Source organism: Stylophora pistillata, chromosome 3, assembly GCF_964205215.1.
Source record: "Stylophora pistillata chromosome 3, jaStyPist1.2, whole genome shotgun sequence".
NCBI classification, from domain to species: domain Eukaryota; kingdom Metazoa; phylum Cnidaria; class Anthozoa; order Scleractinia; family Pocilloporidae; genus Stylophora; species Stylophora pistillata.
In genome coordinates this window covers 33,689,093-33,712,521 of record NC_142521.1, presented here as the reverse complement: position 1 = coordinate 33,712,521, position 23,429 = coordinate 33,689,093, and the positions used below count along the sequence as shown (strand labels likewise).

General features: G+C 48.9%; 1 protein-coding gene across 1 annotated transcript; it reads left to right on the top strand.

The window, feature by feature from the left end:
* Nucleotides 1–9,736: 9,736 nt before the first annotated feature.
* On the top strand, nucleotides 9,737–12,408 carry LOC148735736 (uncharacterized). Its single transcript, XM_088755161.1, has one exon. It carries the CDS (start codon nucleotides 9,883–9,885, stop codon nucleotides 11,125–11,127), a length of 1,245 nt encoding a protein of 414 aa, XP_088611287.1. The 5' UTR covers nucleotides 9,737–9,882; the 3' UTR covers nucleotides 11,128–12,408.
* The last annotated feature ends 11,021 nt before the right edge of the window (nucleotides 12,409–23,429 follow it).

The window sequence follows — 23,429 nt, the reverse complement described above, 5'->3', positions numbered from 1 at the left end:
CCGGGAGAGAGCGCAACCATTGCACGAGACCATCACGCTTCGACCGGTCCCTGATGCCATTGACATTCAAAGTAAGCAGAGACAAAGCCATGAGGAAGAGATGGATGACCCTCATGAAAGCCAGGGCTGGGGCTGGGGTTTCCCCTTCCTACTGGGAAGATTGGGGACAGCCTTCGTACGCTTAGAGACCGCACTCGCCACCTGAGCATGAGAAGGAACCATGACACGTTTCTTAGAACGTTTCCTGGAGACAACTTCAAAACCGTCCGACGACATGCTCCTCGTGAGAGGAGAGGAGAATTCAGAAATAGCAGGAGACTCTGAGCCCTGAACAGGGGTAGAGTCCTGAGAGGAGAATTCGGTGATATCATCATCCACATCACCCACATTGACTACTTTAGTGGTACTTTGACCAACACTAGTATTACTGGTACTGGTACTTTGACCAGACTTAACTGTTTTACTGGTATTTTGACCAGACTTAACTATTTCACTGGTACTTTGACCAGACTTAACTAAAGAACTGGTACTTTGACCAGACTTAACTATTTCACTGGTAGTTTGACCAGACTTAACATTATCAATAACTATTGGACTGGTACTTTGACCAGACTTAACACTATTATTAACTAAAGGACCGGTACTTTGACCGGTCTCACTATTATTGACTAAACTGGTGCTTTGACCAGCGATACTATTATTAGGAGTACAATTTATTCCTGAGGCCTCAGATGAATTAGATACGTTAATTGAAACATTGATTTCATTATTACTGGCTTCGCCAGGAGCAGAGATGACCATTCCTTCAGACGGAAGATCAACAGAATCGTTGGGTGGACAAGGAACGTTGCCCGGCAGATTGGCCACATCTCCAGAAGAAATGGGCGGGAAATCAGCGGCCGGGGGAACAACATGGGGCGTAGAGCCCCAGACATTTCCGGTACGGCGGGAGGGGCAGTTACGGGCAAGATGACCAGCTTCCCCACATTGCCTGCATTTTCCATTGTAGGGACAATCAGCAGCTTTATGGCCCATGATTTTACAGATAAAGCAGAATGGCTTGATACCACGATACCAAATACGCACAGGGTAGCCGTCGATGGTAATTTGTGCGGGGATTGGTTTTTCCATGGACATAGTAAGAATTCGCGATCCAGTAAGAAGATCTGGTCGCCCCATGAATGCCTGACGTTTACATAAGAAGACTTTCCCGAAAATCTTGAAGTCCTCGCAAAGGATCTCATCATCCCCTTCAGCGGGGTAATGATGGATGTAGACGAGCGTGTGCGGACGATCAGAATTAGTGACGCTACATTCTACGCCATCGAGATTGATGAAACCGGACTCAACAAGACTCGCCATATCATCAGGATCTTTAAAAGTGAGGCGAATAAGGCCTCCCGGAACGAACTGAACCGCAGATAGTTTATTAAAGTCGATTACTTTTTCTAACATTTTGAGAACAGCTGGTCTAGGGTGGACCGTAACTGCCGCCGTAGCATGGACAACACAAGTTCTAGCACAAATTAACATTTAGAAAAGGAATAGGAAGAGAGAAAAAAAAACAAAAAGGAAAGAAAGGAGAGAAAAAGGACTACAACAATTGCCAAAAAAGGCAAAAAACCCACCAAGTTCAGCAAAGCTGAAACCTGGATGGGTTCCCAACAAAGTTCGGACCCACCGAAAAAAAACAAAAAAGAGATGGGTGACCGAAAACAACAAGACAAAAAAAGACTGGCGTTCCACTCCCGGCAGGTACTTAGCACAGTCGAATAAATTGAAAATGAGAGAATACTTACAAAATCCTTGCCCAAGATGAGGTTTCGGACCGACACTTTCCCTTGCAAAGATGAAATCCCGCGTCAGGTAAGTAGGGCGCACACTGTTTCGACCTATGTGGGCCTCATCAGTGCAGTTTTTTTTTTATGTTTAAGGTGGACGGCCGGGCCCCGATGAAGGGAGGTGCAATCCCGCCGACCTACATGTCTAATCCCAACCCATTGGCTTACGCGCAATGCCTTAGGGAAGGGGACCACCAAAAACGAGGGTCACCAGACGCCAAACTCGCTGGGGAATCGAACCCCACCTCACTTAAAAATTAACACACACACACCCAGAAATTAAACACACCCACTCAAAACTTAGCTAATTTTTTCTTTTAGTTTTTCATTTTAAGCCTAAGTTAATTATATATTTTATTTTGGTTCTTTAGATTTTTTAAGTGACCGGTAAAGCCTAAAGGCAGTAGAAGCTTCACGATGTTCAAAAACATATCTCGGATCAGAGTACCAAACGGAAATATCTTTACCAGCAGGAGCAGGCAGGTGATGTAACACAGCAATCTCGGCCAAAAAAACGCGGTCCTCGGATGAAATAGTGCTAAGCCACGGGTCCTTTAAAAAAACAGCGGAAAGTTCAGAGGGAGTCACAGCAATAGGCTTGGCTGCAGCAGCAGAATCAGTGGGTGGGGCCTGTTGGGTCCTCTTGACAGTGTTATTAGCAGAAGGGGGAGCCGGGGAGGCTGAACGCTTCCGAGAAGCAGAGGTCGTCTCTCCGACATCCATATCGGAGACAGAGTTAGCAAAAACCCTGTGTTGCCGGTACACAATCACTTGGTAATTCCTCACCCTCGTTTAAAGAGGTGAAGCGATCTTCACTCGCCTCAGATGAGAGCGAGCAGGCTTCATCAGCACTGTCAGCGGGCGGCTCTTCAGGCATAGAGGATGGCTCGACATCGTCTGTGACTGTAGGTACATCAACGGTGGCCTTACAATCTCTAGCAAAATGGCCTTGCTGTGAACACCTAAAACACTTGCCCTTGGAAGGGCAACTCGCAGCCTTATGGCCTATTTTACGGCACACAGTGCACTGCAGGGGTTGCCCCCTGTACCAAACCCTACAACGTATACCTCTAATACCAATGAAGGGTGGAATAACTTTCTGAATCACCATCTGAATAATTCTAGACCCAGTAAAGACCGAGGGTCTACCCGACCAAGACTGATGACGGACAGACTTGACGATGCCAAAAGCAGACAACGCAGTACGTATCGCTTCATTGGAGCCCTCAAAAGGGAACCAAGACAGAACCACAGTGGTAAGTTGAGGTGGGGGAGGAGGAGGTGTAACCACCCTACACTCCACCTCACCCAACTTAACCACGCCCAACTCTTCAAAAAAAAGCTTGGGCATCAGCTGCAAAAGTAACCCTGGCAACGCGACCAGGGCACGCCTGCACTGCCTCCACAACATGATCAGACTCACGATCAAAATACTCGAGGAGTAACTTTACTGCCTCAGGAAAAAGCATCCCCTCGGGGAGCCCCTTACAGTCCACATCGATTGTCCTACTAAAGGAAACAATCATCCTGAAGTTCGGCCCCAACCCAAAGACAAAGCAAAGGGATGGGTAACCAAACACCGACCAAAAGCGAAAAAGGAGAAACCTGACCGAGAGGAAAAGATCACAAGTTTTCCCTCCCGGCAGGTACTCACTTAACTGATACTAGACCTCACCAAAAACAAGCACACCACAAACCAAACTCCCAACCACTAGGGAAAGGAGCGAACACTTACCGACAAGAAGAATCCCGCGTCATGTGGGCCTCATCAGTGCAGTTTTTTTTTTATGTCTAAGGCGGACGGCCAGGCTCCCGTGAGGGCGGTGGAATGCCTGCCGACCGAAATGTCTAATCCAAACCCGCCGCCAGAGTGCAAGAGCTTGAGGGTTGGGACCGCCATAAACGGAGGGCCCACCAGGACGCCAAACTCGCTGGGGGATCGAACCCCACCTCCCAGGTTAATCACACACTTTCAAAGATTAAACTCCCATCCTCAGATTAGTGATAATGGTTAGTCAAAGCACCAAAATACCACACTCACGCATACCCGCTGACACACTTACCTACCACAGTAGGGACAAAAGCAAACAAAAACATGGACAAAACATGAATAGAACAGAACCACTGTGCAGTACACCAATGAAGGAGACCCAGCACAAGTGGCTACATGACAGACACAACAGGACTGAAACGGAACAAAACCCCTGTGTAGTACACCAATGAAGGAGACCCAGCAAAAAAGACAACATGACGGACACAGGAACACACGGGGGAGAAGGGGGAGAACTAAAGATTGAAGACCAGAGAGTTGCCTGAGACAGAAACAATAACGCCACAAGCGCACCACTGTCTGTGGAAGAAGCGACGACGTCTGCTAGATTTGCACCGCCTGAAGGCTAGAGGTAGGTAAAACTTCAAGCGGGCTTTAATGGACGCAATCACCGCAACGGCACCAGGACGAACATTACGGAACCGGTAATCGTTCCTACACAACCAAATACAGTACTTAGAAACATTAAGAAGGTAGACGAAACCCCAAGGGACAGAAATCAATTCACTCGTCTTAAACCCGAAAAGAACATGACGTAAAAGAATGACAGGACTCATAGGGGAGAAAACGAACAACAAAGACTGGACCCAGGAGAGAACACTCTGAGCAAGCGGACAATAGTAAAACAGATGCTCAAGTGACTCAACCTGGGGACCGCAAAAACAGAACGGAGAAACCGACAAACCAAAAAGAGAGAGACGCCGAGCGGTGTACAGAACGCCATGCGCAATCTTCCAGTTAAAGTCGGTGACACGACGATCCAGGTCGAACATAGACAGGGTACGCCACGTGGCAGGCCAATCAAGATTAGGGAATTGAAGTTCATACTTGTACACACAACGGGGCTGGACCATGTTCTCAGAAAGGAGATACAAATAGCATGACTTAGAAGACATGCTGACAACAGGGGAACAGACCAAATGAGACGAAGAAGCATAAACAAGGCAATCCCTGGACGTGGCAAAAGACCCATCAAGTTTCCGCCACGCTAGGATCAGAGACTGGTAGAATGGTGGCAAGGCTCTAGAGTCAACAGAAAAAGGGCGGGAAAACGCAACGAGAGGAGAGACACCAAGGACAGACTGAAACCAAAACGACATCAGTGAGACCCAACAGGATGGAGAGGAGGCAAACCTCCTCACCCATTGACCCAGAAGAGCCCACACCTTGAAGCGAACACTGACCACTGAAAAACCACCAAAAAGAGCTGGCTGCACTACTGCAGCGCGGGCGACGAGCTCCCGCTTGCCAGACCAAAAGAATGAAAACACAAGTCGAGTAAGCTCCGTCTCCACCCAAGCCGGCATGTGGATGAGTGACGCCACATACCAGACCCGGGAGAGGGCGAGAGCATTAATAACGAGAGCCTTGCCGCGAAAGGTCAGAACACGTGAACGCCAGGATTTGAGAACATGGTCCACCGCAGAAATGCGCAGGCGCCAATTATCCTCTTCCAGGTTACCAGGACCGATAAACACTCCAAGGACCTTGAGTTTCGAAGGTGTCCAATCGAAAGGGACGGGGGAGTCCGTACGGCCCCGCCAGTCGTCCAACCAAAGGCCCTTGGACTTTCCGAAATTGATTTTTGACCCGGACGCCCGCTCATACTGATGATAAACTTCCAGAGCAGCTTTGATCCCATCGTCGGATGTTAAAATTAACGACGTGTCGTCAGCATACTGAGATATGGGGGATAGTGGGGGACACCCCGGGAGGGAAAGGCCAACGATACGGGGGTTGGAGCGAATACTACAGGCAAGGACCTCCGAAACCAAAACGTACAGCAGAGGAGACAGGGGACACCCCTGTCGGACACCTCGCGAGAGACTGAAAAACGGTGTCAGATGACCATTTACATTAATGGCACTTTGGACCTGCCTGTAGAACAAGTCTACCCAAGCAATGAATTGGGGGCCGAAACCCATGGTGACAAGGGTAGATCGCAAAAAGCCCCAATCCACCCGGTCGAAGGCCTTTTCTTGGTCGAGGGATAAGATTGCAACCGCGGTGCCCGTAGACTCAGCATAACTCACAACATCACGGAGAAAGGTGACATTCTCCCCTATGAACCGACCCGGCACTCCACACGTCTGGTCCCGGTGCACGACCAGGTGAATGACACGGAGTAGCCGGCCAGCAATGGTTCGTGATGCCAGTTTATAGTCGACATTCAACAGCGAAATGGGACGCCAATTCTTTGGATCAAGACGATCCCCCTTTTTAAAAGACAACGAGATCACACCTCTACGCTGAGAGAGAGACAAAGAACCGGAGGAAAAACAGTCGTTAAGAACAGCTACGAGATCAGCACCGACTACGTCCCAGAAACGAAGATAGAACTCCGCTGGAAGGCCATCCAGTCCAGGAGCCTTGTTCCGCTTCATGCCCTTGAGAGCCTCATAGACCTCGAGGGGCGTGAGGAGGCCCTCACAACTATCAGCCCGATCTCGCGGAAGGACAGAAGACAGATTACCCAAAAGAGAAGATTGGATCAAAGTGTCAGTAGGAGAAGCCGTATATAAGTCGCAATAGAAAGAGCCGAGAGTGGCACACAAAGCAACAGAAGAAGAAACAATAGAGCCACCGGGCTCTCTCAGCGCAGAGATGCGGCGGTCGGCAGACCGCTTCTTTTCCAGGCGGAAGAAATAGGCCGAGGAGGACTCACCCTCCTCAACCCACTTAACTCTTGATCGCACTTGAGCACCCTTGGCAACGTAGGTGTCCATAGCTGCCAGATCCGCCAGCGCAGATCGGTAAGGGCCCGCGCAGGAGGTCATGCCAGCATCCAGCTTGGCCCGAAGATGATCGATCAAGCGAAAGAGGGCAGCTTTCGATGCAGTTGTTTGAGATGACTTTTTGCGACAGTACCTGATGGTAAGGCCTTTTATCCGACCTTTCCCGCGGTCCCACCATTTGGCGAGAGAGGAGAAGCCAGGAAGGGTACGACGCCACGAAATCCACTCTTCCCTAACGAGCTGGCAATATTCCGGGTCATCTAACATGGATACGTTCAGTTTCCAGTAGCCTGGCCCAGGTGGGACGACGTCGGGAACAGAGACAGACAGCACTACTGCACTGTGGTCCGAAAAGGGGCAGCAGTACATAGCGCAATAGGACACCGATGGGAGCCAGGTAAAGGGCACCCCAAACAGATCAATGCGCGACGCCAAACTGCCATCCCACCTGGTCCAGGTGAAACCCGAGGAGGAGGGATGGAGGTAACGCCACACATCCATAACACAACATGCCTCGAAAAGCTGGGCCAGCGAAGAGGAACTGTCTCTTTATGAACTTGCAGGTTCAGAACCACGCCGGTCAAGGGCTCGGTCAAAGACGGCGTTGAAGTCCCCAGTAAACACAGTAGGGACAGATGGATCGACTTTCGAATGGAGGTCATCAAGGAATTTATTCCGCGCAGGGTTGCAGTTAGGGGCATAGACACAGACCACACGGAAGACTTTGCCAAAGAGAGAGAATTCACATTGCAGATAACGACCATCGGCAGACCAGGAGTTTAGAAGAGATAAAGAAGAACGATAGAGAATAACACAACCACACGAGTGAACAGAACCAGGAGCCAACACAGACGAAAAGCCGGACGATGAAAACCACAAAGAACACTCAGCCAGAGTGACACAATGAGTTTCTTGCAGGCAGACAACATCAACCTTCACGGGGAGGGAACGCAACCACTGCAGAAAGCCAAACCTTTTAGACTGGTCCCGCAGACCATTACAGTTTAAGGTAAGGATGGAAAGAGCCATCACTGCGCACAAAAGGGAAGCCATCATGCTTAGGTCTTCTTCTTACCGCCCGAGGACCTCTTGCCAGCCTTACCCAATGCTGCTGCAGATGGTTTTGCAAGCTTCTTACGCCGGGACAAAGCCGACGTAACCGGAGGTTCTGGATCCGGGTCTTGGGGGGTTGACTCAGAACCAGCGTCCGATGCAGGCCTCTTACGAGTAGCCATGGCCGGAGCTGTATCCATTTCGGAAAGCTCGTCGGCCAGGGCCAAAGAGCTAACATTATTCTTATTGGTACCTTTACCACTAGTAGAGCCTTTTTTGGCATTCTTATCCTCTTTATTATTTACTTTAGCAGGGACCACACTTGCAGTTTCCCCTTTACTAGATAAATTATCAGTAGCGCTACCGTGATTAACGTTAACTACACTAATTCAATTAGGGGCACTGTCAGTACCACCATTTACTTCATTACTAGACACTAGTTCTCTATCATTATTTTCAGTTGACCCAGAAGGGGTCTTACCCGAGGCGTCTGCCCCTCTAGTTTGCTCATCATTCGGAGCCTCACCATTTCCTTTACAATTACTGACATTACTCTCTGACCCAGTCCGAGGAGAAAGATCAGTATTAGCGCTGGCATTGGCTAGATACTCAGCGAGCTCAACCTCTTGTGGGGCACTATCAGCAAGTTGTCTAACGAAACTATTAGCGGCAACAGACAGCATTTGGACTGCCTGGGTAGCATAAGCCTCATCCTCAAAGAGAGGAGCACCCGACACCGAGGCCTGGGTACTAGCCGCTATCCCATCGGCCACAGGGTCACCACTGGCCGGGGGGATGACAGGAATCTGTGCCTGTACCAGTTGGCCGCTGGAGTCCAAAACAGGGGTGCCCAATTCCATGCCTGACACCTGGGAGGCCGCTTCACCCACCAAGGGTTCGGCTTCACTATCACCATCGACAGCGTCTTCGCACTCGATATCACCAGCCGCCTCAGCAGCATCGCCCTCATCAATGTCACCCCCATCATCGCCAGCCCCTTCCTCCCCACCAGCGCTACCAACTGGGGCCCCAGGGGCCACCGGGGGGGCCTGGGGAAGGATCCATGCAGATGTACACTCCCTTGCAAAATGCCCCGCCCTGTGGCAGCGGCGGCACTTACCCTTATCAGGGCACTGTTTTGCCGCGTGTCCAACTTGTCTACAAATATCGCATCGCAAAGGCTGGTCACGGTACCACACCTTGCAGCGAATACCCCCGATGGAAATGAAACGAGGGATTTCCTTTTTGACAACCATTCTGACAAGACGGCAGCCAGTAGAGACTGACGGCTTGCCAGGCCACATTTGATGGCGGACAGACTTGATCTCACCATAGCTTGAAAGCGCGTTCTTAACTGATTCCACTGGGCCCTCATAAGGATACCAGTGGACGACGACCATACTAACTTGAGGGGATGGTGGGGGGGGAGAAATGACTTCACATTCGACCCCATTAAGAACCACCGACCCATATTCCTGATAGTGGAACATAGCGAACGCACCCTTTTCATCATCAAAAGTCACCCTGGCAATAAAACCGGGTCACTGCTGGATAGACACAACTTTAGCAACATGCCCAGTTTGCTCTTGGAAGTGGGCATCTATATAACTAATTATTTGTGTGGAACTTGTCCCATTAGGGAACAAATTACAACGTATGTCAATGGTTCTTTGGAAACCCCGGTCCGGTGAAAGATCCGTGTGCTATTTGTTCTAAAGGATGTCGCTCAAACCAAAGAGCTATTCAGTGTGACGGTTGCGACAAATGGCACCATGCTAAATGCTTGAACATGGGCGTTGACGAATATTATTCTCTCGCAACTAATGAATCTTCTACCTGGATGTGTTTTACTTGTCTGTTCCCTGGCATAGACTGTTTGGATGACTCTCATTGCAATACTACTACTCAGCAACGGTCAGACAATAACGATTTTCATTCTGACGTTCGCATGTTACGGGGTTTCAAGATTGCTCATTCAAACGTTAATCGTTTGGTAAACAAACTCGATCATGTAAAGGAACTTGTCCACAAACACTCCTTTGACATCTTAACTCTTTCTGAAACCTGGCTAGCTCCAAATATTTTGGACAATGAGATCACGATACCAGGGTACTCGCTTGTGCGTAAGGATAGACAGTGTTTGACCAAAAGTTGTGGTGGAGGAGTTTTAATTTTCGTCCGGGATGGAATCCCCTTTGTCGTTATGTCTGATCTCATAAAGCATAACTTTGAATGTCTGTGGGTGGAAATCAAGAGACCTAAATGCAAACGAATGATACTGTGCTGTTCTTACAGACCTGATGATGTGAACATCGATGGTTTTATTTCAAATCTAGCTGATTCGCTAAATCACATCGACACTGAAAACTCCGATATTGTTTTGGTGGGTGACTATAATATTGATTATTCCACCAAGAATCAGTTACGCCGTAAACTTGATGAATTTGCATTACAACACAGTCTTTCTCAGATTATTTGTAAACCTACTCGGGTCACTGAGAATTCTAGCACCACGATAGACTTGATGTTCGTTAACAACACTCACAGGGTCGTGCAGTCCGATGTTCTGCAGTCAAGCATCAGCGATCATAGCATTGTGTTCTGTACTATCAAGGGAGGTGTAAAGAAACTTCCACCAAAGTTGCTCGAGTATCGTTGTTTTAAAAGCTACGACAAAGAAGCATTCTTGCGTGATCTCAGCAACTTACCCTGGAGCATAATCGAAAGTGCTAATGATGTTGATGATGCCGTGTTCCTCTGGGAAGGTCTTTTCAATAGCATTGCAAACGACCACGCTCCGATAAAATCAAAGCGTGTGAAGGGGACAAAGACACCATGGGTTACGAACAAACTCCTCGAAATTCGGAGTGATCGAGATTACCACTGGAAACAGGCTCAGAGGCGTAAGAACTCGCAGTATCACTGGCAAATGTACCGAAAATTGAGGAACTGTGCGAATAGCGAGGAAAAGAAGCTGAAATCGAAATATTATTGTCGGCTGCTAGAAGATGCTAAAGGTGACAGCTCCAAGATGTGGAAAGCAATTAAAGAGACACTTCCCTCTAACCACAATGAAATTAATGCAGTTTTTGGTCATGGAAAATTGCAGACTGACCCCAAAGGCATTGCAGAAACTCTAAACAATCACTTTTCTAGCATCGGTAAGAGCCTTGCAAAGGCCTTTCGTGGTTTAAAACCGACTCAGTACGATGCAGTTCCTACCTTATCGTTCTCTCTCAAGTATGTGACGTCAGCCTTTGTTGAAAAGCAGCTGCGCCTAATGAAAACCAATAAAGCGGTAGGACTAGACAACATCAGTGCACGTTTACTCCGTGATGCAGCAAATGTACTTGCTTCACCTCTGAGGGATATCATAAACCTCTCTTTTGAGAAGGGTCAATTCCCATCATCTTGGAAATGTGCGAAAGTGACTGCTCTTTTCAAATAAGGTGATAAGTCCGATAAAGATAACTATCGTCCCATTTCTATCCTGCCCACGGTCAGTAAAGTAATTGAGAGAGCTGTTCATTCTCAACTTTACGGCTACCTCGACTCCAACAATCTGCTTCCTGTGAACCAGTTTGGCTTTAGACGTGCAAGATCTACCGCTTTAGCTCTAACGCAGTTTACCGATGAAGTGCTAAGTAATATGGATAAAGGTTTAGTAAATGGTGTAGTTTTTATTGATCTGAAGAAAGCCTTCGACACCGTTGACCATGTCATTTTACTCGGGAAGCTCAAATCTCTAGGATTACGCAGCAAGAATCTTGAGTGGTTCCATTCCTACTTATCCTCTCGTTACCAGAAGACTGTGATTGGTCAAGCCTCTTCTCCTGCGCGGAAGGTTTCCGTTGGTGTTCCTCAGGGGTCTATTCTCGGTCCATTACTATTTGCCATTTACATCAACGATCTACCCAAGGTCCTTCGGAACACTACGGTCACCTTATTCGCTGATGACACTGCTATCTACTGCTCTTCTCAATCAGCCCGTGACCTACAGACCATGTTGAATCAGGATCTGGACAGGCTAGCTCAGTGGCTCTACGAGCATAAACTTACACTAAATATCTCGAAGTCTAAATTCATGCTCATTGGCGGTCCAAGGAAACTTAACACCTTAGAAGAATTCACATTAATAATCAAGGAGAAGGAGTTAGACAGAGTCAATTCGTTCAAGTATCTGGGCGTAATTATCAATGAGAATATGACTTGGACTGATCACGTGGATTACATTAAGACCAAAGTGTCTCAGAGGCTTGGCGTTTTACAGAGAATAAAACATCTTATGCCAAGAAATACAAGGGAACTCTTTGTAAAAGCCATGGTGCTGCCAATCCTTGATTATGCTGATGTGACTTGGGGGGATAAATCCAACACCACTCTGATGAACAAGATCCAATTACTCCAGAATAAAGCAGCTAAATTAATTTTAGATATGCCAAAGCATTCATCAGCAACAGAAGCTCTTGATCTACTTGGTTGGGATACATTGGAAAAAAGACGAAGATCTCATCGTCTATTTTTGGTTTTTAAGTCCTTGAATGGACTAATTGATTGGAATTTTAATTTTAATCATTTTAAAGACATGCATGATTATAACACTCGTTTTAATAACAACATTTGTAAACCACAATCAAAGCGTACATGGGGTCAGCATCGGTTTGTTTGTCATGCAGTAGATGACTGGAACGCTCTCCCAGACGGCATTAGGAACATTTCCGATTTTTCAGTTTTTAGACGTCTTGTTAAAAATATGTAGTCTCTTCTATTGATTATGCCCTTTTATCCTTTTTTTGATAACCATATTATATTTTCTGTTATCCTTACGTTCGATTTATGCAGGGCCTCACTGAAAACCACACTTTGTGACGTGGGCTCCCTGTCAAAAGATCTTACTTATTATAACCAACCATAATTAAGATTTTGTAGAGCCCAAGACTCAACAAGAAACGTGAGTTCGGCCCCACGCAACACAGCCCAAAACTGGATGGGCGACCGAAAAATTTTGTTTCGCCGAAAACACACCGGAAAAATCGGAAAACGCCGAACACCCGGAAACCACGGTCGAGAAAGGCCGAAGAAAGGACCGAAAAAATCCGTCCGAAATCGGCTCGAAACCGGAAATCGGCAGGGTTGCCGAAGAAGTCCGAAAAACGCCGAAAGATATAAAAAGGCGAAAGAGGACTAAAATCAACCAAAAGACAAACACTCACAAGAGTCCGTGCCCCAAGAGTGATCCTGCGCAGAATCCCAAAGTAGAGTGAATACTGTGGAGGTGAAGGAGTAAATCCTGGGCCTCTTCAGTGCAGTGCTGATGTTAGGATGAAGGAGAACTGAGAGGGTACCCCCAAATGACCCAACATTTGTGGTCTCGTCTAAGCCATGCCATATATATATATGTATGTATATAACTAACTGCAGACAGTACTGTTTCGGCCTTCTGGGCCTCATCAGTGCAGTTTTTTTTTTTATGTTTAAGGCGGACGGCCAGGCTCCCGTGAGGGCGGTGCAATGCCTGCCGACCTAAATGTCTAATCCAAACCCGCCGCCAGAGTGCAAGGGCTTGAGGGTTGGGACCGCCATAAACGGAGGGCCCACCAGGACGCCAAACTCGCTGGGGGATCGAACCCCACCTCCCAGGTTAATCACACACTTTCAAAGATTAAACTCCCATGCTCAGATTAGTGATAAGGGTTAGTCAAAGCACCAAAATACCACACTCACGCATACCCGCTGACACACTTACCTACCACAGTAGGGACAAAAGCAAACAAAAACATGGACAAAACATGAATAGAACAGAACCACTGTGCAGTACACCAATGAAGGAGACCCAGCACAAGTGGCTACATGACAGACACAACAGGACTGAAACGGAACAAAACCCCTGTGCAGTACACCAATGAAGGAGACCCAGCACAAAAGGCAACATGACGGACACAGGAACACACGGGGGAGAAGGGGGAGAACTAAAGATTGAAGACCAGAGAGTTGCCTGAGACAGAAGCAATAACGCCACGAGCGCACCACTGTCTGTGGAAGAAGCGACGACGTCTGCTAGATTTGCACCGCCTGAAGGCTAGAGGTAGGTAAAACTTCAAGCGGGCTTTAATGGACGCAATCACCGCAACGGCACCAGGACGAACATTACGGAACCGGTAATCGTTCCTACACAACCAAATACAGTACTTAGAAACATTAAGAAGGTAGACGAAACCCCAAGGGACAGAAATCAATTCACTCGTCTTAAACCCGAAAAGAACATGACGTAAAAGAATGACAGGACTCATAGGGGAGAAAACGAACAACAAAGACTGGACCCAGGAGAGAACACTCTGAGCAAGCGGACAATAGTAAAACAGATGCTCAAGTGACTCAACCTGGGGACCGCAAAAACAGAACGGAGAAACCGACAAACCAAAAAGAGAGAGACGCCGAGCGGTGTACAGAACGCCATGCGCAATCTTCCAGTTAAGGTCGGTGACACGACGATCCAGGTCGAACATAGACAGGGTACGCCACGTGGCAGGCCAATCAAGATTAGGGAATTGAAGTTCATACTTGTACACACAACTCGGCTGGACCATGTTCTCAGAAAGGAGATACAAATAGCATGACTTAGAAGACATGCTGACAACAGGGAAACAGACCAAATGAGACGAAGAAGCATAAACAAGGCAATCCCTGGACGTGGCAAAAGACTCATCAAGTTTCCGCCACGCTAGGATCAGAGACTGGTAGAATGGTGGCAAGGCTCTAGAGTCAACAGAAAAAGGGCGGGAAAACGCAACGAGAGGAGAGACACCAAGGACAGACTGAAACCAAAACGACATCAGTGAGACCCAACTGGAGGGAGAGGAGGGAAACCTCCTCACCCATTGACCCAGAAGAGCCCACACCTTGAAGCGAACACTGACCACTGAAAAACCACCAAAAAGAGCTGGCTGCACTACTGCAGCGCGGGCGACGAGCTCCCGCTTGCCAGACCAAAAGAATGAAAACACAAGTCGAGTAAGCTCCGTCTCCACCCAAGCCGGCATGTGGATGAGTGACGCCACATACCAGACCCGGGAGAGGGCGAGAGCATTAATAACGAGAGCCTTGCCGCGAAAGGTCAGAACACGTGAACGCCAGGATTTGAGAACATGGTCCACCGCAGAAATGCGCGGGCGCCAATTATCCTCTTCCAGGTTACCAGGACCGATAAACACTCCAAGGACCTTGAGTTTCGAAGGTGTCCAATCGAAAGGGACGGGGGAGTCCGTACGGTCCCGCCAGCCGCCCAACCAAAGGCCCTTGGACTTTCCGAAATTGATCTTTGACCCTGACGCCCGCTGATACTGATGATAAACTTCCAGAGCAGCTTTGATCCCATCGTCGGATGTTAAAATTAACGACGTGTCGTCAGCATACTGAGATATGGGGGATAGTGGGGGACACCCCGGGAGGGAAAGGCCAACGATACGGGGGTTGGAGCGAATACTACAGGCAAGGACCTCCGAAACCAAAACGTACAGCAGAGGAGACAGGGGACACCCCTGCCGGACACCTCGCGAGAGACCAAAAAACGGTGTCAGATGACCATTTACATTAATGGCACTTTGGACCTGCCTGTAGAACAAGTCTACCCAAGCAATGAATTGGGGGCCGAAACCCATGGTGACAAGGGTAGATCGCAAAAAGCCCCAATCCACCCGGTCGAAGGCCTTTTCTTGGTCGAGGGATAAGATTGCAACCGCGGTGCCCGTAGACTCAGCATAACTCACAACATCACGGAGAAAGGTGACATTCTCCCCTATGAACCGACCCGGCACTCCACACGTCTGGTCCCGGTGCACGACCAGGTGAATGACACGGAGGAGCCGGCCAGCAATGGTTCGTGATGCCAGTTTATAGTCGACATTCAACAGCGAAATGGGACGCCAATTCTTTGGATCAAGACGATCCCCCTTTTTAAAAGACAACGAGATCACACCTCTACGCTGAGAGAGAGACAAAGAACTGGAGGAAAAACAGTCGTTAAGAACAGCTACGAGATCAGCACCGACTACGTCCCAGAAACGAAGATAGAACTCCGCTGGAAGGCCATCCAGTCCAGGAGCCTTGTTCCGCTTCATGCCCTTGAGAGCCTCATAGACCTCGAGGGGGGTGAGGAGGCCCTCACAACTATCAGCCCGATCTCGCGGAAGGACAGAAGACAGATTACCCAAAAGAGAAGATTGGATCAAAGTGTCAGTAGGAGAAGCCGTATATAAGTCGCAATAGAAAGAGCCGAGAGTGGCACACAAAGCAACAGAAGAAGAAACAATAGAGCCACCGGGCTCTCTCAGCGCAGAGATGCGGCGGTCGGCAGACCGCTTCTTTTCCAGGCGGAAGAAATAGGCCGAGGAGGACTCACCCTCCTCAACCCACTTAACTCTTGATCGCACTTGAGCACCCTTGGCAACGTAGGTGTCCATAGCTGCCAGATCCGCCAGCGCAGATCGGTAAGGGCCCGCGCAGGAGGTCATGCCAGCATCCAGCTTGGCCCGAAGATGATCGATCAAGCGAACGAGGGCAGCCCTCGAAGCAGTTGTTTGAGATGACTTTTTGCGACAGTACCTGATGGTAAGGCCTTTTATCCGACCTTTCCCGCGGTCCCACCATTTGGCGAGAGAGGGGAAGCCAGGAAGGGTACGACGCCACGAAATCCACTCTTCCCTAACGAGCTGGCAATATTCCGGGTCATCTAACATGGATATGTTCAGTTTCCAGTAGCCTGGCCCAGGTGGGACGACGTCGGGAACAGAGACAGACAGCACTACTGCACTGTGGTCCGAAAAGGGGGAGCAGTACATAGCGCAACAGGACACCGATGGGAGCCAGGCAAAGGGCACCCCAAACAGATCAATGCGCGACGCCAAACTGCCATCCCACCTGGTCCAGGTGAAACCCGAGGAGGAGGGATGGAGGTAACGCCACACATCCATAACACAACATGCCTCGAAAAGCTGGGCCAGCGAAGAGGTACTGTCTCTGTATGAACTTGCAGGTTCAGAACCACGCCGGTCAAGGGCTCGGTCAAAGACGGCGTTGAAATCCCCAGTAAGCACAGTAGGGACAGATGGATCGACTTTTGAATGGAGGTCATCAAGGAATTTATTCCGAGCAGGGTTGCAGTTAGGGGCATAGACACAGACCACACGGAAGACTTTGCCAAAGAGAGAGAATTCTCATTGCAGATAACGACCATCGGCAGACCAGGAGTTTAGAAGAGATAAAGAAGAACGATAGAGAATAACACAACCACACGAGCGAACAGAACCAGGAGCCAACACAGACGAAAAGCCGGACGATGAAAACCACAAAGAACACTCAGCCAGAGTGACACAATGAGTTTCTTGCAGGCAGACAACATCAACCTTCACGGGGAGGGAACGCAACCACTGCAGAAAGCCAAACTTTTTAGACTGGTCCCGCAGACCATTACAGTTTAAGGTAAGGATGGAAAGAGCCATCACTGCGCACAAAAGGGAAGCCATCATGCTTAGGTCTTCTTCTTACCGCCCGAGGACCTCTTGCCAGCCTTACCCAATGCTGCTGCAGATGGTTTTGCAAGCTTCTTACGCCGGGACAAAGCCGACGTAGCCGGAGGTTCTGGATCCGGGTCTTGGGGGGTTGACTCAGAACCAGCGTCCGATGCAGGCCTCTTACGAGTAGCCATGGCCGGAGCTGTATCCATTTCGGAAAGCTCGTCAGCCAGGGCCAAAGAGCTAACATTATTCTTACTGGTACCTTTACCACTAGTAGAGCCTTTTTTGGCATTCTTATCCTCTTTACTATTTACTTTAGCAGGGACCACACTTGCAGTTTCCCCTTTACTAGATAAATTATCAGTAGCGCTACCGTGATTAACGTTAACTACACTAATTGAATTAGGGGCACTGTCAGTACCACCATTTACTTCATTACTAGACACTAGTTCACTATCATTATTTTCAGTTGACCCAGAAGGGGTCTTACCCGAGGCGTCTGCCCCTCTAGTTTGCTCATCATTCGGAGCCTCACTATTTCCTTTACAATTACTGACATTACTCTCTGACCTAGTCCGAGGAGAAAGATCAGTATTAGCGCTGGCATTGGTTAGATACTCAGCGAACTCAACCTCTTGTGGGGCACTATCAGCAAGTTGTCTAACAAAACTATTAGCTGCAACAGACAGCATTTGGACTGCCTGGGTAGCATAAGCCTCATCCTCAAAGAGAGGAGCACCCGACACCGAGGCCTGGGTACTAGCCGCTATCCCATCGGCCACAGGGTCACCACTGGCCGGGGGGACGACAGGAATCTGTGCCTGTACCAGTTGGCCGCTGGAGTCCAAAACAGGGGTGCCCAATTCCATGCATGACACCTGGGAGGCCGCTTCACCCACCAAGGGTTCGGCTTCACTATCACCATCGACAGCGTCTTCGCACTCGATATCACCAGCCGCCTCAGCAGCATCGCCCTCATCAATGTCACCCCCATCATCGCCAGCCTCTTCCTCCCCACAAGCGCTACCAACCGGGGCCCCAGGGGCCACCGGGGGGGCCTGGGGAAGGATCCATGCAGATGTACACTCCCTAGCAAAATGCCCCGCCTTGTGGCAGCGGCGGCACTTACCCTTATCAGGGCACTGTTTTGCCGCGTGTCCAACTTGTCTACAAATATCGCATCGCAAAGGCTGGTCACGGTACCACACCTTGCAGCGAATACCCCCGATGGAAATGAAACGAGGGATTTCCTTTTTGACAACCATTTTGACAAGACGGCAGCCAGTAGAGACTGACGGCTTGCCAGGCCACATTTGATGGCGGACAGACTTGATCTCACCATAGCTTGAAAGCGCGTTCTTAACTGATTCCACTGGGCCCTCATAAGGAAACCAGTGGACGACGACCATACTAACTTGAGGGGGTGGTGGGGGGGGAGAAATGACCTCACATTCGACCCCATTAAGAACCACCGACCCACATTCCTGATAGTGGAACATAGCTAACGCACCCTTTTCATCATCAAAAGTCACCCTGGCAATAAAACCGGGGCACTGCTGGATAGACACAACTTTAGCAACATGCCCAGTTTTCTCTTGGAAGTGGGCATCTATATAACTAATTATTTGTGTGGAACTTGTCCCATTAGGGAACAAATTACAACGTATGTCAATGGTTCTTTGGAAACCAACCATAATTAAGATTTTGTAGTGTCCAAGACTCAACAAGAAACGTGAGTTCGACCCCACGCAACACAGCCCAAAACTGGATGGGCGACCGAAAAATTTTGTTTCGCCGAAAACACACCGGAAAAATCGGAAAACGCCGAACACCCGGAAACCACGGTCGAAAAAGGCCGAAGAAAGGACCGAAAAAACCCTCCGAAATCGGCACGAAGCCGGAAATCGGCAGGGTTGCCGAAGAAGTCCGAAAAACGCCGAAAGATAAAAAGGCGAAAGAGGACTAAAATCGACCAAAAGACAAATACTCACAAGAGTCCGTGCCCCAAGAGTGATCCTGCGCAGAATCCCAAAGCAGAGTGAATACTGTGGAGGTGAAGGAGTAAATCCTGGGTCTCATCAGTGCAGTTTTTTTTTTTTTATGTTTAAGGTGGACGGCCGGGCCCCGATGAAGGGAGGTGCAATCCCGCCGACCTACATGTCTAATCCCAACCCATTGGCTTACGTGCAATGCCTTAGGGAAGGGGACCACCAGAAACGAGGGCCACCAGACGCCAAACTCGCTGGGGAATCGAACCCCACCTCACTTAAAAATTAACACACTCACACCCAAAAATTAAACACACCCGCTCATTACTTAACTAATTATTTTCTTTTGTTTTTCTTTTTATGACCTTAATTAATTACTTTGGGAACTTTTTGTTGAAAAATTTTATAGCAGTCTTAAAGTCCTCATCTTTCAAACCAATAAAGCGGGGATCTGAAGTCCAACGGCAAAAACGTTTTCGCTGATCAGGCGGTTTACGATAATCAACCGCAATCTCCCACAGGATTGCACGGTGGTCTGCAGAACAGGCTGCCAATTCCGGAACTTCAAGGAAAACATCAGGGCCATTGCGGATATCACTCATGGGTGAAACCACGGGACTTTTAGATGGGGCCTGTTGAGTCCTCTTAACTGAAACGGGAACAGAGGAAGCGGGGCGTTTCCGGGAAACAGTGGTCCAGGGAACACTTTCACCAGCCATGTCAGAGTCAGCAGGGTTAGCAAAACCCTCGGTTGCTGATATAATATTCTCATTTCCAGTCGTTTCACAAGAGGCGAACCGGTCTTCGCTTGCATCAGAGTCTGGAGGTGAACCAACTTCATCTTCAGAGTCTTCAATAGCAGTGTCGGGGGTCTCTTCTTCGGCGGGAGTGCTCTTCACCGGAGGAACAGCCACACCGTTCTCTGTAACAGGGGCGTCAGCCTCAGCTGGAGCAGCCACGGTCACCTTACAATTCCGAGCCAAGTGCCCATCTTGATGACACCGGAAGCATTTTCCTTTGAGAGGACAATCAGCTGACTTGTGGCCAACTTTCCGGCAAGTCCCACACTGGAGGGGTTGCCCCCTATACCAAGTTTTACAACGAACACCGCGGATAGGGATAAACGGTGGAATGACATTCCTAATGACCATTTGGACGATGCGTGACCCGGTGGACACTGAAGGCCTTCCGGGCCAAACCTGATTGCGAACAGATTTGACCGTACCATATGCAGACAAAGCTGTGCTGATGGCGTCGTTTGATCCCTCAAAGGGGAACCAAGAAACTACAACAGTAGTAAGCTGGGGTGGAGGAGGAGGAGGCTTGACCACCCTACACTCTACATCACCCAACTTGATGACACCTAACTCCTCAAAAAATAACTTAGCAACATCCCCGTTCTCTGCAAAAGTGACTCTGGCAACACGGCCAGGGCATGCCTGCACCGCAGCCACCCGATGATCAGACTCTCGGTCGAAAAAACCCAGCAACAGACCAACCGCTTGCGAAAAAAGTACCTCCTCAGGGAGCCCCTGACAATCGACGTCGATAGTCCTATTAAAGGACACGACCATGCTGAAGTTCGGACCCAACCCAAAGGGATGGGTGACCGAAACAGAGAAAAAGCAAAAAGAAAAGCAAGTTCGGATCGACCGAGAAATCCCAAAAAAGGGATGGGCGACCAAACAGAACCAAAGAAAAAACACTGCCAAGGAGGAAGAAAGTTGCAAGTTTTCCCTCCCGGCAGGTACTCACTTATCCAACAAAAATCCTCAGAAACCACAAAAACAAACCAAAACAAACTCCCAACCACTAGGGAAAGGAGCGAACATTTACCAACAAGCAAAAGTCTCATCAGTGCAGTTTTTTTTTTTATGTTTAAGGTGGACGGCCGGGCCCCGATGAAGGGAGGTGCAATCCCGCCGACCTACATGTCTAATCCCAACCCATTGGCTTACGTGCAATGCCTTAGGGAAGGGGACCACCAGAAACGAGGGCCACCAGACGCCAAACTCGCTGGGGAATCGAACCCCACCTCACTTAAAAATTAACACACTCACACCCAAAAATTAAACACACCCGCTCATTACTTAACTAATTATTTTCTTTTGTTTTTCTTTTTATGACCTTAATTAATTACTTTGGGAACTTTTTGTTGAAAAATTTTATAGCAGTCTTAAAGTCCTCATCTTTCAAACCAATAAAGCGGGGATCTGAAGTCCAACGGCAAAAACGTTTTCGCTGATCAGGCGGTTTACGATAATCAACCGCAATCTCCCACAGGATTGTACGGTGGTCTGCAGAACAGGCTGCCAATTCCGGCACTTCAAGGAAAACATCAGGGCCACTATTGCGGATATCGCTCATGGGTGAAACCGCAGCACTTTTAGTCGGGGCCTGTTGAGTCCTCTTAACTGAAACGGGAGCAGAGGAAGCAGGGCGTTTCCGGGAAACAGTGGTCCAGGGACCACTTTCACCAGCCATGTCAGAGTCAGCAGGGTTAGCAAAGCCCTCGGTTGCTGGTATAATAACCTCATTTCCAGTCGCCTCACAAGAGGCGAACCGGTCTTCGCTTGCATCTGAGTCTGGAGATGAACCAACTTCATCTTCAGAGTCTTCAATAACAGTGTCGGGGATCTCTTCTTCGGCGGGAGTGATCTCCGCTGGAGGAACAGCCACGGGATCAGCTACAGGCTCGATAGCCGCAGAGGCCATTGCTGGATTGGGACAATTCCGGGCCAGATGACCTTCTTTAGCACACTTGAAACATTTACCCTTGACAGGGCATTCAGAGGAACGGTGGCCAACTTTGTGACACAAGTCACACCGTAGGGGCTGACCCCTATACCAAACCTTACATCTAGCCCCACGTACGGAGATAAACCTTGGAATCTCCTTTTTCACCACCATTGAAACTATCCTAGACCCTGTGGATACCGACGGTCTATCAGGCCAGACTTGATGCCTCACACTCTTAATGGGGCCATAGGCTGACAGGGCAGAGGTGATGGCTTCATTTGGACCCTCAGAAGGGAACCACGAAACCACAACGGTTGACATCTGGGGAGGGGGGGGCGGGGGCTGAGCCACCCTACACTCCACCCCATCCAGTACCACTACACCTAACTCCTCAAAATGAGCCTTAGCAGGCTCACCACCAGCAACAAAAGTGACTCTGGCCACACGACCAGGACACGCTTGAACTGCCGCAACACCATATTGAGACTCAGTCTCAAAAAACCCGAGGATCAAGGGCATGACGTCCGGGAAAGACAACCCCTCAGGGAGCCCCCGACAGTCAATGTCGATTGACCTCTTAAAAGCAACAACCATTGTGAGACCAAGGTAAGTTCGGCTCCACCCAAGAAATCCCAAAAAGGGATGGGTGACCGACCCGAATAAAAGAAAAAAACCACTGCCAAGGATGAAAAAGTCGCAAGTTTTCCCTCCCGGCAGGTACTCACTTATCCGACTAGAACTCCAAAAAAACAAACAAGCACACCACAAAACAAACTCCCAACCACTAGGGAAAGGAGCGAACACTTACCAACCAGCAAAAGTCGAGTCAGTGCAGTTTTTTTTTTATGTTTAAGGTGGACGGCCGGGCCCCGATGAAGGGAGGTGCAATCCCGCCGACCTACATGTCTAATCCCAACCCATTGGCTTACGTGCAATGCCTTAGGGAAGGGGACCACCAGAAACGAGGGCCACCAGACGCCAAACTCGCTGGGGAATCGAACCCCACCTCACTTAAAAATTAACACACTCACACCCAAAAATTAAACACACCCGCTCATTACTTAACTAATTATTTTCTTTTGTTTTTCTTTTTATGACCTTAATTAATTACTTTGGGAACTTTTTGTTGAAAAATTTTATAGCAGTCTTAAATTCCTCATCTTTCAAACCAATAAAGCGGGGATCTGAAGTTCAACGGCAAAAACGTTTTCGCTGATCAGGCGGTTTACGATAATCAACCGCAATCTCCCACAGGATTGCACGGTGGTCTGCAGAACAGGCTGCCAATTCCGGAACTTCAAGGAAAACATCAGGGCCATTGCGGATATCACTCATGGGTGAAACCACAGGACTTTTAGATGGGGCCTGTTGAGTCCTCTTAACTGAAACGGGAACAGAGGAAGCGGGGCGTTTCCGGGAAACAGTGGTCCAGGGACCACTTTCACCAGCCATGTCAGAGTCAGCAGGGTTAGCAAAACCCTCGGTTGCTGATATAATATTCTCATTTCCAG